Source organism: Xenopus tropicalis, chromosome 9 (assembly GCF_000004195.4).
Source record: "Xenopus tropicalis strain Nigerian chromosome 9, UCB_Xtro_10.0, whole genome shotgun sequence".
Taxonomy (NCBI): Eukaryota; Metazoa; Chordata; class Amphibia; order Anura; family Pipidae; genus Xenopus; species Xenopus tropicalis.
Genome location: NC_030685.2, coordinates 79142059 through 79159406, shown reverse-complemented (window position 1 = coordinate 79159406; position 17348 = coordinate 79142059). Strand labels below are relative to the sequence as shown.

The 17348-nt window shown below is 38.4% G+C and overlaps 1 protein-coding gene across 1 annotated transcript in view; it reads left to right on the top strand.

Annotated features, from left to right (window-relative positions):
- arhgap15 (Rho GTPase activating protein 15) overlaps positions 1 to 17348 on the top strand; it is a 396561-nt gene that overhangs the window by 226705 nt on the left and 152508 nt on the right. The window contains exons 10-11 of the mRNA XM_018097301.2: positions 3568 to 3690; positions 10702 to 10800. Of these exons, the coding sequence (XP_017952790.2) occupies positions 3568 to 3690; positions 10702 to 10800 (222 nt within the window). The remainder of the gene's footprint in view (positions 1 to 3567; positions 3691 to 10701; positions 10801 to 17348) is intronic.

Below are 17348 nucleotides of genomic sequence, written 5' to 3'. Positions count from 1 at the left end.
GCAAGAAGGAGTGCAAGAATCTGTGGTGCTAAGTACAGGGCTTCAGATAACGCTACCGGCTCATTGGTTGCTATAGGTGACAAGGTAGGTAGCAAACTTTGCACCTTTTATTGCATGTCCCCCTTAATATGTGAAAATATACAGTGGTTTTTAGACATCTTGCATTCAAGGTCCCCTTTACAAATCTAACATTTTATCAGGGCATGATTAAGCAAAAGACAAGGTTAAAGATACGCACAAACTTTGTTATAACAGTCAAACTGCTATAGATCCAGGTGTATCTAGGACAGAATAAAAGACACTCACCCTGTTCTGGCTTGAACTCCATGCACTGTACCAGTAGGTACGTGTAAGGCTGGGTTTACTACTTGATTTAGGAGCCAGGTTTAGCTTAATGTAAATTTAGTAGACATTTATTGTATTATAAGGCTAGTGTTACGCATGATAGTGTTTCTCCACCAGTGGTTTCTCGTCTGTAATTTTTTGAGTGGAAAAGCGATCATGCTTGGTCTTCCACTTGGCTCTGAATAAAGTCAGTGAGCGCCATGGAAAGCAGTTGGGAGGGAATGGTTCTGTAATGATAAAGAGTCCACTGAATAAAGTCAATGGGAGCCATGGAAAGCTGCGGGAGGGAGGGGTTCTGTACTGATAAAAAGTCCACTGAATAAAGTCAATGGGAGCCATGAAAAGCAGTCTGGAGGGAAGGGTTCTCTACTGATAGAGTCCACTGAAAAAACTCAATGGGAGCCATGGAAAGCAGCTGGGAGGGTAGGGATCTGTACTGATAAAGAGTCCACAAACTAAAGTCAATGGGAGCCATGGAAAGCTGTCGGGAGGGAAGGGTTCTGTACTGATAAAAAGTCCACTGATTAACTCAGTGGGAGCCATGGAAAGCAGCCAGGAGGGTAGGGTACTGTACTGATAAAGAGTCCACTAAATAAAGTCAATGGGAGCCGTGGAAAGCAGTCGGGGGGGAAGGGTTCTCTACTGATAAAGAGTCCACTGAATAAAGTCAATGGGAGCCATGAAAGCAGTAGGGAGGGAGTCTACCACATGTGACATTTTCTTTATGTTAAACATTTGTGTATAAAAAACTATAAGATCATTTTCATATTTGAAAATCTGTGAACCTTGAATATAATGTTGTTCATCAGCTCAATTGAAATTATCCATTACATAGACCTGATGGTCATATTTATAAAGATGTGAAATGCCAGACTGACAACCAAAATCGCACCACTTTTTAAAACCATTCTAGGCCAGACATATAAATAGATATGGCTTTAGAAAGCGGTCCAAGGTGTTAAATTGGTGACCATTTCATAAAACAGCTTTATCAGTATGCCCCATAGGCTAAGAATAGTGTTTCCAAAACTGTGGGGTCAGCTCCCCAATGGGGCTTGAAGCAAAGGCAAAAGGGCTCAACCTGAATGTCAATTAGGGACAATTTAAGAAGAATATCTATTTGATCTCCTAGATACACCCAAATTCCCAACTTTAAGGTTAATTAGGGTTAGATTTCAGCTAAAATTTTAGTTTATGTCCTTGATACTAATATAATATATATTTTCAACAATGTCTTGAGTTATGAGAGCCCTGGCCAAAGGCTGCACCTCCGATGAGAGCCCTGAAGTCCCACAACCACTGGTTCAGGGCAAGACTTTATTATATGAGAGTAGTTATTTCTGATAGATAGTATACCCCTGTCTTACTGCAATTCTTTCAACCAAAGTGGACGATGACTATATTTGCAAAATAAATATACAAAAACATAAAATATTTTATAACATATTCCTGTTATTTTGGTGCAGGTTTTTAATAGCTATTCCTTATTTAACAAAATTAGAGCAGAAGTTTCCTTTACGTGCAAACATAAGGACTCCCCGCGATTGCCAAATATAGATATTAAACACAACCGCCATCAGGTTAAGCTATCTTCTGTGACCCTGTGGTTGTATTAGCTGGGAAGATTTTTTTGTATAAGTAATGGATTACAAAGTTATGTATTTTCCAGTAAAAGCTTCCTTTTAATGTGATTACAAGTTTATGAAACTATTTTAGGGTCATCTGGTGTTGTGGGAAAAAAGAAAACCGTTGTTCTAAAAGTAGTGGTGATACAAGAGGCAAACTTCCCTCGTATTATCATGGGCATGTGTTTATATATTGCTTTCCTTAATTGGTTATCTGTTATTTACTTGAAATGAACAATTTGGCAAGTTTAGCTCCCCTGATAGTAGAAAGGCACAAACTGCTTTAGAAGTTTGGATGATAAAGTCATATATCCAGAGCTTCAAATCCAAACATCCCCCCTGATACTTCAGAAGTAATTGGCTAATGGATGCAAAAATCAAATTGCTATGATTACTGTAAATTTCCTCTTATCTTACAGAAAAATAATGAGTTAACTTAGGTCCCTATATTCATGTTTAAAATGTAGTACATTCAATAATATTCGTATTATTTGTGAAATGTATTTTTATAAGATTGTTAGAAGTTGTTAGAATATACTGTTTTATATACTGAACATGTATTAGCCATACACCTTAAACTCAGGAAAGATGTAAAATACTTAGAATAAATGCAGAAAGTCAAATAGAAAGAAAGAAAGTTGATAGATAGATAGATAGATAGATAGAGATAAGAAGGAAGAAAGAAAGGTAAATAGATAGATGAATAGATAGATAGATAGATAGATAGAGATAAGAAGGAAGAAAGAAAGGTAAATAGATAGATGAATAGATAGATAGATAGATAGATAGATAGACAGACAGACAGACAGACAGACAGACAGACAGATAGATAGATAGAGATAAGAAAGAAATAGAAAGACAGAAAGAAAGAAAGAAAGAAAGAAAGAAAGAAAGAAAGAAAGAAAGAAAGAAAGAAAGAAAGAAAGAGAGAGAGAGAGAGAGAGAGAAAGAAAGAAAGAAAGAAAGAAAGAAAGAAAGAAAGAAAGAAAGAAAGAAAGAAAGAAAGAAAGAAAGAAAGAAAGAAAAGGTAAATAGATAGATAGATAGATCATAGATAGCTAGATAGATAGATAGCTAGATAGATAGATAATTGATAGCTAGAGATAAGAAAGAAATGAAAGGAAGAAAGAAAGAAAGAAAGAAAAGTAAATAGATAGTTGAATAGATAGATAGATGATAGATAGATAGATAGATAGATAGATAGATAGATAGATAGATAGATAGATAGTAGATAGATGATAGATAGATATATGATAGATAGATAGATAGATAGATAGATAGATAGATAGATAGATAGATAGGTGATAGATAGATAGATAGATAGATACATTGATAGATAATTTATAGATAGATGTAGATAAGAAAGAAAGGTAAATAGATAGATAGATAGATAGATAGATAGATAGACAGTAGATAGATCATAGATAGATAGATAGGTAGATAGATAGATAGATAGATAGATAGATAGATAGATAGATAGATTATTGCTGGACAATAATTTTGCTCAACAAGTAATTTCAGTAGAATAAAGAATTAAACTGCTGTCATTGAAGCTCTGGGGAAGCATGTTAATAAGGATATACTTTTCTGCTTGCAGTATTTAAATTAAACTACAGTGCGTCAGACACCTCTGAGCGGAACCGGGTGAAAACTAGACTAAAGAAATTCATCTCCCGACGACCATCCCTGAAAACTCTTCAAGAGAAGGGGATTATTAAAGGTACAGAAAATCGTATTTTTTGCATATTACAGTAACAAGCTGTCTTGTTATATATAGCTCTTGTGAATGGGGTCCTCTGATCCTATATTTTGTTCTGTAGCTCCCTGTATTCTGTAGAACTCTTTTGTCATTATAAAATAATGTGAAGAGCTGCGTAACTTGCTGGTACTATATAAAAAAAAATATGATGGTGATTTTAAGGGGTAGAAACTATTTAATAAGTACACAGCATAAGTAGTAATCTAGTATTTACTAGATAGCATAGCTAGAAGAGGTTCTAGAGAAGGTTCTCCTATGTGGCATTTAAGAGAAGATTTCCATAAGAAAGCAATATAAGGTAGGAAGTAGTGGGCCATCTAAACTTCTAGAGAAGATTCTCCTGTGGTATTTGGTAGTTACTGCTAGCTCTGTAGATAAGATGGCATTGGCATACACACAGCAGCCATATTTTATAATAAAATGCACCCTAAAGGTCCCCATACACAGGCCAATTCTAGCTGCCGATATCGGTCTCTTAGACAGATTCGGCAGCTAATCGGCCAGTGTATGGGGACTACTGACGGGCCTGCCGGACCGATATCTGGCCTGAAATTGGCCAGATCTCGATCGGGGCAGGTTAGAAAATCTAGTCGAATCGGGGACCGCATCGGCTCGTTGATGCGGTCCCCGGACCGACTTTTCCTATGCCTGTCATTATAATTTGATAGTTTGGCCCTAGGGCCAAATGATCGAATTAGCCTGGATTCAGATTCGCTCGCTTGGTGATGTCTGAAGGTGTATGGGCACCTTTAGTGACAATTTAGTTTTTTTCCAAGTCTTATAGCCCTTACTTTACAAGGAGTATTCTAGGCTGCATTTACTACAAATAGAAAAGGTCAAACCACAAAACTGCCCAGATCAGTAAACAAACCCCACCCAACAGCTTTATGACACTGAGGTTCAAAATTAGATTTGATCAAAATGATGTCCTGGTTGTGCAACATCCATCATGCTACAAAACAACCCAAGAACAATTCAACAGAAAACAAATTATTCCAGAGCTCAAAAATCCTACAAATATATTAGTTCTGTCGTCACCGTACAGTAAACATACTAATGTGCATTAAAAACTGTAAAACAAAAATACCCAGATCTACTTACTTCTCCCTTCAAAAACTCAATGAATGATCAAATGAGCCAGGATAGATTGCATGTAAAAGATTCAGCCGAGTAATAAATAAATACAATGTCCATGTTAAAAATAATTGTGTTTTTCTTAGTCCTCTATTGACTATCTGTCTTTCGTTTGATGTATGGTTTACCAGCCTGAAGTAGACTTATGGTCGGAGCTTAACTTGTTAGTTCTGGTTTTCCAGCCAATTCAGAATAACTACAGATGCCCCAAGATATTAAAATTGACTGTTCAAATGGACTCAGTGTGGGAGTTTTATTGGCTTTAAATTGATAACAGCTGAGGGAATGAAGGATCGGAGCTGAATATGGGCATAATATGCAGGCCTTTTTGTACATGTGCCTGTGAACCAACAGTTTTGTATGGGAATTTTTCTTTTCAACCTAATGAATTACATTTCCTTACGATCTCTGTAGGCTTTAATGATGAACAATGGCTTTCGGAAGTTTAAATGTATACGATTTCCTGAGAAAATGGAGGAAAATTTACAACAATAAATTCTTATTCTAGAGGGAACTTTTAAATTAATGTTGTATTGTATGTGATGGTAACTCTATCTATTCCCCAGGCTGGGCAAATAGGGACAATAAAGAGAATATTTTTTCAATTTCTAATAACAGTAAACTTCAAGTGAGTGCAGGGTCGGACTGGGCCACCAGGACACCGGGAAAATACCCGGTGGGCCCCGGCCCAGGTGGGCCCCAGCGGCCCAGACCCAACTCTGTTGGCGCTTCCCTTGCCGCCAATGTCCTCCCCTGATGCATTCACAAACGCGCATTCAGGGGAGGACGTCTGGCGGGGGCCCCTGCAGGGGGGGTTGGGGGTGCGCAGTGGGGGCCCCTGTAGGGGACGTGTACCAGTCCGACCCTGAGTGAGTGAAATCTCTAGGCTGACCCTGAGTGAGTGAAATCCCTAGGCAAAAGACCTTCTAAAATGTTCTCGACTAGTGATGAGCGAATCTGTCGCATTCCGCCGAAAAATTTGTGTAACTTTGAGAAGATTAGCGAAACGGAGAAAAATCTGTGAAACGGTGAAAATGTTGCACAGGCATAGATTCACAGCGAATTGGCGCATTTCGCCATTGGCGAATTGTTTCGCGAAATTTCTGTGAAAATTCGGTGTGGGAAAATTCGGCGCACAGATTTTTTTTTGCTGCGCATCAAATTGGGCACAGTCACATAAAAAATGGGTGTGACAGCGTCAAATTGGGCGTGGTAACGTCAAAACAGGCGCAGACGGCAAAAAAAAAAATCACGCAACAAATGCGTTTCGCAAATTTTTCACCGTTTTGCGAATTTTATGGCGAAGCGAAATGGGACAGATTAGCTCATCACCAGTCCTCGGGTAAAACGATCGGATTACTCCAATATCGTCCACTTTAGGTGGGCATAACGGTGGAAAGATCTGCTCATTTGGCGACCTCGCCAAACAAGTGGGTCTTATAATGTATGGCCACCTTAAGTCTTAGGCCCAACTGTATGGGCTCCTACCCATTCAGCCTTTTATGCTCAATGATAAACATTTACTAGGCAACTTTGCCCCATTGCAGTAACTGAGAACAACCAATCACAGATTGTTATAGTTAATTAATTAGCCTTGGGTTACTGCCATATTTGCCCATTGTTCATCAGTTCCCCTGCAAAGCAGAAATGTTGCTCCTGGCTGAATGAAAGCATTTGAAGTTGTTGTTCCATCTGTATACAATATTCCAATAATAATAACTGTACCATATATTTAACCTCTTCCGTTAATATCTGCTAGAAATACCTTGACATATTTATAGAAACTAACACTAATTAACTTTGCAGAGTCCCTTCTCCATGATTTGCCAAAACACGGTGCTAGAATTGACGTGAACAAGCTCATTTGAAAGTGGTGAGATCTCACCTGATATATTGATGTATTTTGAGATGAGCAACACGAGCCGTACACCTAGAAAATAAAAAATCACGTCAAATTGTAAATCATTATTAAAACATGATTACACAATTAGCAAGTGGAGTTACACAAGCATCAAATGTCTTGCTTTTTGGAAGGCATGGATTCTAAAATAGAAACAAAACAGAATACGCGAGTTTCTCACCTACATCAGAGTTATTGAAAAAAAACATTAATTTAAGAAAGAGCCACTGATGTGTCTGAGATTTATATTAGTTTTAATTAGCGTGTATTTCCATGTCTAGACATGCAAGGCAAGAGGTGTTTAGGAATAATTACTATGTGAAAAAGTGGAATAAAATAAAGCTGTGCTATATAGGTACAGGTTGGAGAGCAATCTACTGTAACATATTCAACTCATGTCTAGTGATGGACGAAATGTTTCGCCAGGCATGGATTCGCGGTGAATTTCCGAGTTTCGCCATTGGCAAATTGTTTCGTGAAACGGGTGAAAAAATTTGCAGCGGAAAAAATCGCTGCGCATCCAAAAATTGTCGCAAGAATAGTCGTGCCTCCAAAAATTGCAGCAAGAATAGTCGTGGGCGTCAAAAGAATAGTCGCGTGTCCAAAAATTGTCACAAGAATAGTCGCGGGCAACAATAGAATAGTCGTGTGTCCAAAAATTGTCGCAAGAATAGTCGTGGGCGTCAAAAGAATAGTCGCGCGTCAAATATTGTCGCAAGAATAGTCGCGGGCGTCAAATGAATAGCCATGCGTCTAAAAATTGTAGCAAGAATAGTCATGGGCGTCAAAAGAATAGTCGCATGTTCAAAAATTGTTGCAAGAATAGTTGCAGGCGTCAAAAGAATAGTTGTGTGTCAAAAATTGTAGCAAGAATAGTTGCAGGCATCAAAAGAAAAGTCGCTCGTCTATAGAATAGTCACGGGCCTTTTTTTTTTTCGTGGGACAATTTCGCCGTTTCGCGAATCTTTTGAAAGATTTGCGAATTTTTCCGTGAAACGGGACAGATTCGCTCATCACTACTCATGTCTAACAAAAAAGGTTTCAATTTAATTTGGAGTATTTTATCATTATAATTTGAAATAATACAGTTGTAGGGACTTGTATGGGACTTGCTATGAATAAGCATGGCTTTTATTGGACGTGGAAAAATAGACGCAACCGCGTAAAAAAATGTGCACGGCGGAATGGTTGTGTGATACCCCTGTTTGCCGAAATTTTCACAACACAGATTCGCTCATCACTATTGAGACCCCTTAATTCCAGATAGATTTAATATGCTTTAGCACTAGGGATGAGCAAATTTTTTCGCCAGGATTCACAGCGAATTTCCGCATTTCACCATTGGCGAATTGTTTTGCAAAACTGCATCAAAAATTCACAGTGGAAAAATTTGTTGCGGGTCAAAAAAAGTCGTGGTCGCATCAAATTGATTGTGTCTAAATGGGCGTGGTCAAAACAAAATAGGCATGAGTTTCAACGATTTTTTGCCGTTTCATGAATTTTCCTGTCGCTAAATTTTTGGTAAAGCCAAATGGGACAGATACGCTCATCACTATTTAGCACATTTATATTTGTTTGAAACAACAAAAAACTATTTTCCAGTAATTTATCAAAAGGTCCGAGTTGAAGAAGTAAGAATGAAAAAAAGTCATGGAAAAGTGTTATTATTATTAACATTTATTTATAAAGCGCCAACACATTCCACAGAGCTGTACAATAAGTGGGTTTCATTAGTGATGAGTAGTGACGAGCGAATCTGTTCCGTTTCGCTTCGGCGAAAAATTCGCGAATCTTTCAAAAGATCCGTGAAAAATGACGTGCGACAAAAAAAATTGTTGCCGCGGCTATTGTTTCGTCGCCCGCGGCTATTGTTTTATCGCGCGGCTATTATTTCGTCGCCCGCGACTATTATTTTGTCACGCTGCTATTTATTCGTCGCCCGCGGCTATTGTTTTGTCGCGCGGCTATTGTTTCGTCGGTCGCGGCTATTATTTTGTCGCGTGGCTATTATTTTGGCGCCCGCGACTATTCTTTTTTGACACCGGTGACAATTTTTGGACGTGCGGCAATTTTTTCCGCTGCAAATTTTTTCATCCGTTTCGCGAAACAATGGCGAAACGCGGAAATTCGCCGCGAATCCATGCTTGGCGAAACTTTTCGCCCATCACTAGTGATGAGCGAATAATACAAAAGGTAAAGAGGGCCCTGCTCAAAAAAGCTTACAATCTACAAGATGAAAAACGCAACTTTTTCAACTTGCCGCATAACTCCAAAAACCTCCAAAACCTCTAAAACCATGAAGCAAAGAAAGATAAAAATGGGACATCTGCCATTGACTTTTACATGATCTCAACATGTTTTTAGCTGGAGTATTTTTGAATTTGGAATTGTTGCAGTTTTGTTGCATTATACATTGTGAAAAAAATTTATATTTTTTTCTGTGACAAAAAGCCTGAACAGAAAATTCATCCTTTAGTCTCAGGCATAGTAGGGAGGCATAGTCTCAAGCTACTTTCCTTACATAGTTGTGCAAATCGTATATTATATCAACTCACCTATAATGGAAAGCAGATAAAACATATAGTATGTCATGTTAAAGTCAGTTGCACATAAATGATTGGATCGCTCTGCTTAACCAATGTGTTTCACATTTATATCCTGCTTTAGGGCAAGCACTATATCATTCTAAAGCAGTTGCACATAAATGCTTACACAGCTGTTTAACCGTCACATTTAACATTGTGTGTGTTCCTTTAGAAGACACTTTGGTTACTTATGATTAAGAAAACAATAAGGGGCATATTTATGATGCTGTTTAAAAAGATTTAATGATTTAAAAAAAAAAAAAAAAAAAGGAATAAGTGTCCACTTTAATGACGTATAATAAAGCTTTGTTGTTGCCCTTGCATAATGGTAGACACCACAGTTATAGAAATAATTCATTAGAAATAGTGGTGGGTGATTTTTTTCACCAGGCATGGATTCACAGCGAATTTCTGCATTTTGCCATTGGCGAATTGTTTTGCGAAACTTCCGTGAAAATTCGCCGCGCAGAATTTTTTTTGTTGTGCGTCACATTGGGCGCGGTCGTGTCAAAAGAGGCGCACTCACGTAAAAATTGGGCATGGTAGTGTTGAATAATGGTGCAGTCACGTAAAAATCGGGCGCGGTCACGTCAAAATTGGGCGCGGTCACGTCAAAAGAGGCGCAGTCACATCAAAATTGGGCACGGTCATGTTGAAAAAGGGCACAGTCACATAAAAAAAGGGCACAGTCGAGTCAAATCGGGCGCGGTCGCATCAAAATTGGGCACGGTCATGTTGAAAAAGGGCGCAGTCACGTAAAAAAAAAGGGCGCAGCCGTGTCAAATTGGGCGCGGTCACATGAAAAGAGGCGCGGTCACATCTAGATTGGGCACGGTCATGTTGAAAAAGGGCGCAGTCACGTAGAAAAAGGGCACCGTCGGGTCAAATTGGGCGGGGTCACGTAAAAATTGGGCGCAGTCACATCAAAAAGCGCGGGCGACAAAAAAATTAGACGCGGGCGACAAATGTATTTCGTGAATTTTTTACCGTTTCGCGAATCTTCTTGCCGTTTCACAAATTTTATGGCGAAGCCAAATGGGACAGATTTGCTCATCACTAATTAGAAAGACTTAATCAGGGAATTTCTTATATACCACCTCAAACCTGGTCTAACTCATAAGTCAAGAGTTGTATTATCAAGCTCAATTTATAAGCATTTTTAATTTTTTTGAAATTATTTGTTATTTATTGCAGGTATATTTATTCACTAATCTCCATTTTTACAAAATGATCAGATTTCCATGTGCTTGAGTTTTTAGCATTAAAGACAATGCATACCATAAAGTATATAGAATGTCTATAGAATGCAGAGAGTTCTTCTTGGGTATTTAGATTGTATCTTTCTTTTTTCAGATCAAGTGTTTGGCTGTCACCTGGAGACTCTCTGCAAAAGGGAAAATGAAACAGTGCCACGCTTCGTAACACAATGTATTGAGGCTGTTGAGAAGAGGGGTAAGTAGTGAGGTTTCATTCTACAACCTAATTGTTGGGTCATCTAAATTTGTGTTCAGACAATGAAATGATGGAAGTATTGTGAACTCATGAATCTGGCTTTTTGTAAATATGTATTTACAGCTAAAAAACTAGTCATGGGGTTTCATATACCCACCTGGCCATGCACCCTATCTTCAAAAACTCAGCCCCATCCCACCCATATGCCACCCAAGTTGCAGCAGTCCAGGCACCTCCACATTTGTTGCGTTAGTAGTCTTGGGGCCCCATACACCTACCTGGCAATGCACCCTCTCAGCCAAAAGTTCCTTTATTCATTGGGAGTTCTTGATCTTGATCAAACTTAAATCAATGAGTTCAAATGATATGTTATGGTTTATCACAGCAACAATGGTTTATCACAGCAACAATTCCTGTTTAGGAAAATAATGTATCCTAATTCAGTTCCAGCTTTTCCCATAGACTTCAATAAGTTTTCAAGTGATAAACAGTGTACTATAATGATTACTAAAGGAGAAGGAAAGGTAAAAACTAAGTAAGCTTAGTTCTTCAGAAAGGTCTGTGTAAATACAGCTTTAAGCAGAGAGAGAGTCCTCTATCAAAAGAAACACAGGATTTCTTGTCTCCTTTTTTTGTAAACATGTTCAGTATCTGACTTCCTCTCTTAGGAATGTGTAATCTGAGCTATAATGGCTATAACTGCAGCAGGAAGCTATGAAGACCAAGCTAAAATGGCAGCTGCTATCTTAAACAAACATTTCTGGGGCCAGAGTCAGTGCAGTTCTCTCCTCTTTCCCTTTTCCTTTTCCCCGCTCCCATAAGAAAGCTAAGAACTCCCTCCCCCCACCCTTAGGGATGTGTAATCTGAGCTATAACAGCTAAGCTGTAAGCAGGAATCTATGAAGACCAAGATAAAATGGCAGCTGCTATCTTAAGCAAACAGAGAAAGCTTCTAGAGATCTTAACTCAGGTATGGTAATGCTTTCTCCAGAATAAATATAATGTTCTAGGTGGCACTAATGTGGCTAATCTTTACAGCTTGGTTGTTTATGAAATTCAGTACTCTTCAAAAGTCCTGGCACCCAACGTTGCAGTCAGATTGAAGCACAACACAAAATAATTCACTGCTCTTAACATATGTAAGTAAAGGATTTTAGGGCGTAAGGGGTCACCAAAATCCATATCTATTTTTAGCTGGCCAAATGGCAAATCATAAGCCCCTGTCAGTAAAAGAACTTCATGTTGGGGTTTTAAAATTTTAGGAAAGCAAAATAATCTACTAGTTTTATCAGGGTTCATAAATTAAACCCTCCCATCTCTGGGACCTAGAACATTTAAGCGAATTACATCCCCCCTTTCCAAGGTACTTGAGGTTAAACTATTTCTCAACAACAGTTCATAAAAATAGCAGCGAAAGGGTCCTGAACATGCAAGAAAACATACAACTGTATCTGGTGTAAGTAACAAATTCAGAATAGAAGTCTCATTTCTGCAATGCGTTCTTCTTTTCATGACTCTGTTTACTTTGAATGCCTGCTACTTCAATTTGGCACAGGCTCGCCGAGCAGAAATAAATCTCACAAAGTTTGACTTTAATATTCCTACAAGCTTCTGATGACATCTTATGTTGAAGCTCGCATGAAGAGAAAGTATGTTGAGGTGACAGAACAGTCTAAGGAAGGTTAGAGTTCAGAAGAATGAAAATCTTTTTTAGTGGTCATCCGACGGCCAGGACATTCTAGTGTCATGGGAAGCCCTTTTCTGTTCCAACACTGGGGGGAAAATATGGCAATAAAGAGATGTTTAAAGCCTTAAGTTTTATTTATTTATTACATGAAGAGAAACCAGAACCAAAACAGTAAATTCTATTAAAAGAAACCGTACATGAGTATTTTATATAACTGGTATTATATATATATATATATAGGTTTGTGCCAATATGTGTACAAGTATAGGACCTGTTATCCAGAATGCTCTGGACCAAGGGTATTCCGGATAAGGGTCTTTTCGGAATTTGGATCTTCATACCTTAAGGGGCTGATTTACTAAGACACGATTTCGAATCCGAATTGGAAAAATTCCGTTTGGAAACGAACATTTTGCGACTTTTTCGTATTTTTTGCGATTTTTTCGGCGTCTTTACGATTTTTGCGTAAAAACGCAAGTTTTTCGGCGTCTTTACGATTTTTGCGTAAAAACGCGAGTTTTTCGGCGTCTTTACGAAAGTTGCGCAAAGTCGCGATTTTTTCGTAGCGTTAACACTTGCGCGCAAAGTCGCGCCTTTTTCGTAGCGCTAAAACTTAAAAGGCGCGACATTTCGCGCAAGTTTTAACGCTACGAAAAAATCGCGACTTTGCGCAACTTTCGTAAAGACGCCGAAAAAATCGCAAAAAATACGAAAAAGTCACAAAATTACCGATCATTACGAAAAAAACGCAATCGGACGCATTCGGCCCGTTCGTGGGTTAGTAAATGTGCCCCTAAGTCTACTAAGAAATCAATAAAACATTAATCAAACCCAATAGGATTATTTTGCATCCAATAAGGATTAATTATATCTTAATTGGGATCAAGTACAGGTACTGTTTTATTATTACAGAGAAAAGGGAATCATTTAACCATGAAATAAACCCAATAGGGCTGTTCTGCCCCCAATAAGGGGTAATTATATCTTAGTTGGGATCAAGTACAGGTACTGTTTTATTATTACAGAGAAAAGGGAATCATTTAACCATTAAATAAACCCAATAGGGCTGTTCTGCCCCAATAAGGGGTAATTATATCTTAGTTGGGATCAAGTACAGGTACTGTTTTATTATTACAGAGAAAAGGGAATCATTTAACCATGAAATAAACCCAATGGGGCTGTTCTGCCCCCAATAAGGGGTAATTATATCTTAGTTGGGATCAAGTACAGGTACTGTTTTATTATTACAGAGAAAAAGAAAATCAGTTTTAAAATTCTAAATTATTTGATTAAAATGGAGTCTATGGGAGACAGGCTTTCCGCAATTTTGAGCTTTCTGGATAACGGGTTTCCGGATAAGGGACCCCATACTTGTATATACAGTATATATGGGTTTGTGCCAATAAGTAATCATAGGGCTGCAAAAACACCCATTCACTTCAATGCAATTGAAAAGAGAAAAAACTTGAGAAAAAATGCTTACTGACTTTAATGCATTTGTAGTGAGAAAAAAAGTTGCCTGTGAAAAAATGTTACACAGCAGCCACAAAAAAACCCCAACCTTTTGACTTCAATGCATTTAATGACTTTTTTACCATTTTGTGAATTTTTGAGCAAATTTTTCAGTGAAGTAGAAAGGGACAGATTAGCTCATTTAGATATATAGCTGCTAAGGTCAAGCAATTAGTAAAATGAGTAATGCCTGGACTTAGAAATAGGACACATTTTGCTTTGTTGAAAAATTCACAAATCTGCGGAAAAATTTGCGAAATGGCGTCAAATTTGAAATGTAGGTACCGCATGAATTTTTTGGCACAACTTTTTTAATAAGGCCAAACTTTTTTTGATGCGACCACAAATTTTTTGCACCTAAATTTTTGCAGAAGTTTCCCAAAACTATTTGCCGATGGCTAAATGTGGAATTTCGCTGCTAATCCATGCCTCGTGAAACAATTCGCTCATCACTAACCAGAAGTCATGAGTAATAATCACACTGATAGAAACATAACTATAAATCTTTACCTTCCAACCAATGTCTGCTGGACAAAGTTATTATGAACAAGAAATATATATGATCCTTTTGGGCAGTCTTGCACCATAATAAAGTACTGTAGGGGGCATTTACTTTGACCATGGACAGAAGTCAGGAGGCGCAAGGCCCCATCTTAAACCTACAGACTGTTTCTTCAAAAATACTGCATGGAAACAGGTATTAACCTGATTGTGCTTGTTAGTTATTAACTGTTTCTAGGCTGTCCTAAATCTCTCATTAATTATCTACCTCCTCTGTAACTCAGTTGGAGGCGCCTTCGCAGTTCTATTTATTGGCTGAGAATAATCCTAATTTTTAATGGATCAAGTTGGGGTATATTGAACACCACTATAATGTAATTTGGGGATTTTTGCAATTAGAACCTTTTGTTAACATTTAACAATACACTGGATTGAATTATATCTTGATATTTGGCAGTTCAGGCGATTTTTCATATATTTTCTATATTTTGATTCAGATATATATGGAAGGGCGCTTCTGTTTTGTCTAGCCTTGGTTTTTCGGTTTATGATGATTTGAATTCTTTACAGATGTAAGAAATATAGAAGTGCATTTTCAATTTACATTTAGTTTATTAGTTTGTTCACTTTGAGAGATGCAGTCTTTATGGTTATTGATTCCATGAATTTTGCAAATTTTTCCACCATGCGTGGATTTGCAGCGAATTTCCGCATTTCTCCATTGGCGAATTGTGTTGCGAAAGTTCTGCGAAAATTTTCAGCAGACAAAATTGTTGCGCGTCAAAAAAAGTTGTGGTCGCGTCAAATTGGACGCGGTAGCATCAAAATAGACTACGTCGCATCCTAGACCAGAAGTGAAAACAAAAGTCATGATTGCGTCATATTGGGCGCAGCCACATAAAAATGGGTGCGGTTCCAACGCGGGAATAAAAGACGTGCGCAACAAGAAAAAAGTTGGTTACAAACGCATTTAGCAGATTTTTTTGCCGTTTCACGAATTTTTCAGGACAGATTTGCTCATCACTATAAATGAGATGATATAAGTGTTTATTCACTAAAGGAATTCACCATGCAGAACTCCATTATAACGGAGAGAAGTGTGAGTGGTGATGAGCAAATTTTTTCGGCAGGTTTCACAGCCAATTTCCGCATTTCAGCATTGGTGAAATGTTTCATGAAAGTTCCGCAAAATTTCAGGGCAAAAATTCATGGTCACATCATAAAAAGACGCAGTCACTTCAAAAAAAGGGCAAGTTGCATCAAAATAGACGCGGTCAAGTAAAAAAAAGGTGCACACATCAAAGAAGACGTGGCATTTTTACATTTTTTTGCAAATTGGGGCAGCCAAGTGAGCGGATCTTCTCCTGATATCTCCACCTACGGGTGGGCAATAATGAGCTAATTCAGTTGTTTGGCCCTGGGGCCACGACGATGGGTATAGGCGTCTGTCGGTTCGGGAACCACATCAACAAGATCTGCCCGATTTCAGGCTGAATGTCGGTTGGGCAGGCCCGTCGTTAGTGCCCATTCATGGGCTGATTAGCTGCCGAATCGGTCTAAGGGACCAATATTGGCAGCTAGAATCGGCCCGTGTATGACCACCTTTATAGTACTTACAGTCTGGTCAAGGGAAATATTACCCTTTGCACCTCAAGCACCAAAATAGAAACAGCAAGCAAAATGGCGCAGTATAGATAGGCATGTATATAAAAAAGCATGCTGTAGATTACATTCTTAATGATTGCAATTTTGTCTTTACATTTTTGGGTGCTGGTATTTTTCCAAACTTTGCCTTTGTCAAAACACAAATTCAATGCAAATGGAAACAATATCAGTTTCAATACATGACAACAATCTAAAGAATACACTATAATTCACTGTAAAACCCTAAGAGCACATTTACTGCTGACAGATCCATTAAATACAAGATTACAGTTACTTTCATTATGTTGCACTAAGTCAACAATTTTCCTGGAAATACCAGAATGCGTATTTCTAATTTTAGATGAATTTATTTGAAGCCTTTCTTTAATTCCACACATGCATTGTTTCAGAATGGTACTTAAATATCACTGTGATTATTGGGGAATTTGTTCTCGCTCTCTCTTGCATTCTCTTGGAACAACTGTTTCTCCTGACATTTGTTTTGAGGGTCAAGAGTGAGATTATTTCCTTTCTCAAAGCAATATATGTAAAGAGAAAATACTTAAATAGGCTGCAACCATATAGGTGTCTCTATGAATAAAAAAATTACATTTTTAAAGTTTTAAGACTCGTCTCTCAAAATAAAAATACTTATCTGGTGCAAAGTAGTAGGCAAAATATTTATAAAGATTTGGAAAATAGTTACTATGTCCCTGTCTATCACGGGATCAAATGGCACAAGTACAAGAGACAGAGACACCCAGGCTAATTGCAAGCTTAAATTTACCCATGTTCTGTTAACCAAAGGTTTTACAAGGTTGTTTGGGTCAAACAGCCAGTATTTTACCATCCTACCTGGTAAAACACCTGCCCAGGCTGATATTACAAACTTACCGACAATTTAGTTGCCGTTTAATTTGTTGTACCCTTAGGGGTCTGGCACACGGGGGAGATTAGTCGCCCGTGATAAAACTCCCTGTTCGCGGGCGACTAATCTCCCCGAGTTGCCTACCCCTGCCATCCCGCCGGCGAACATGTAAGTCGCCGGTGGGATGGCACACGCGGCGGGGCGATTTCAGGAAATCGCAGAAAAAGACTCGCGAGTCTTTTTCGGCGATTTGCGCGAAATCGCGCTGCCGCGTGTGCCATCCCGCCGGCGACTTACATGTTCGCCGGCGGGATGGCGGGTCATGGCAACTCAGGG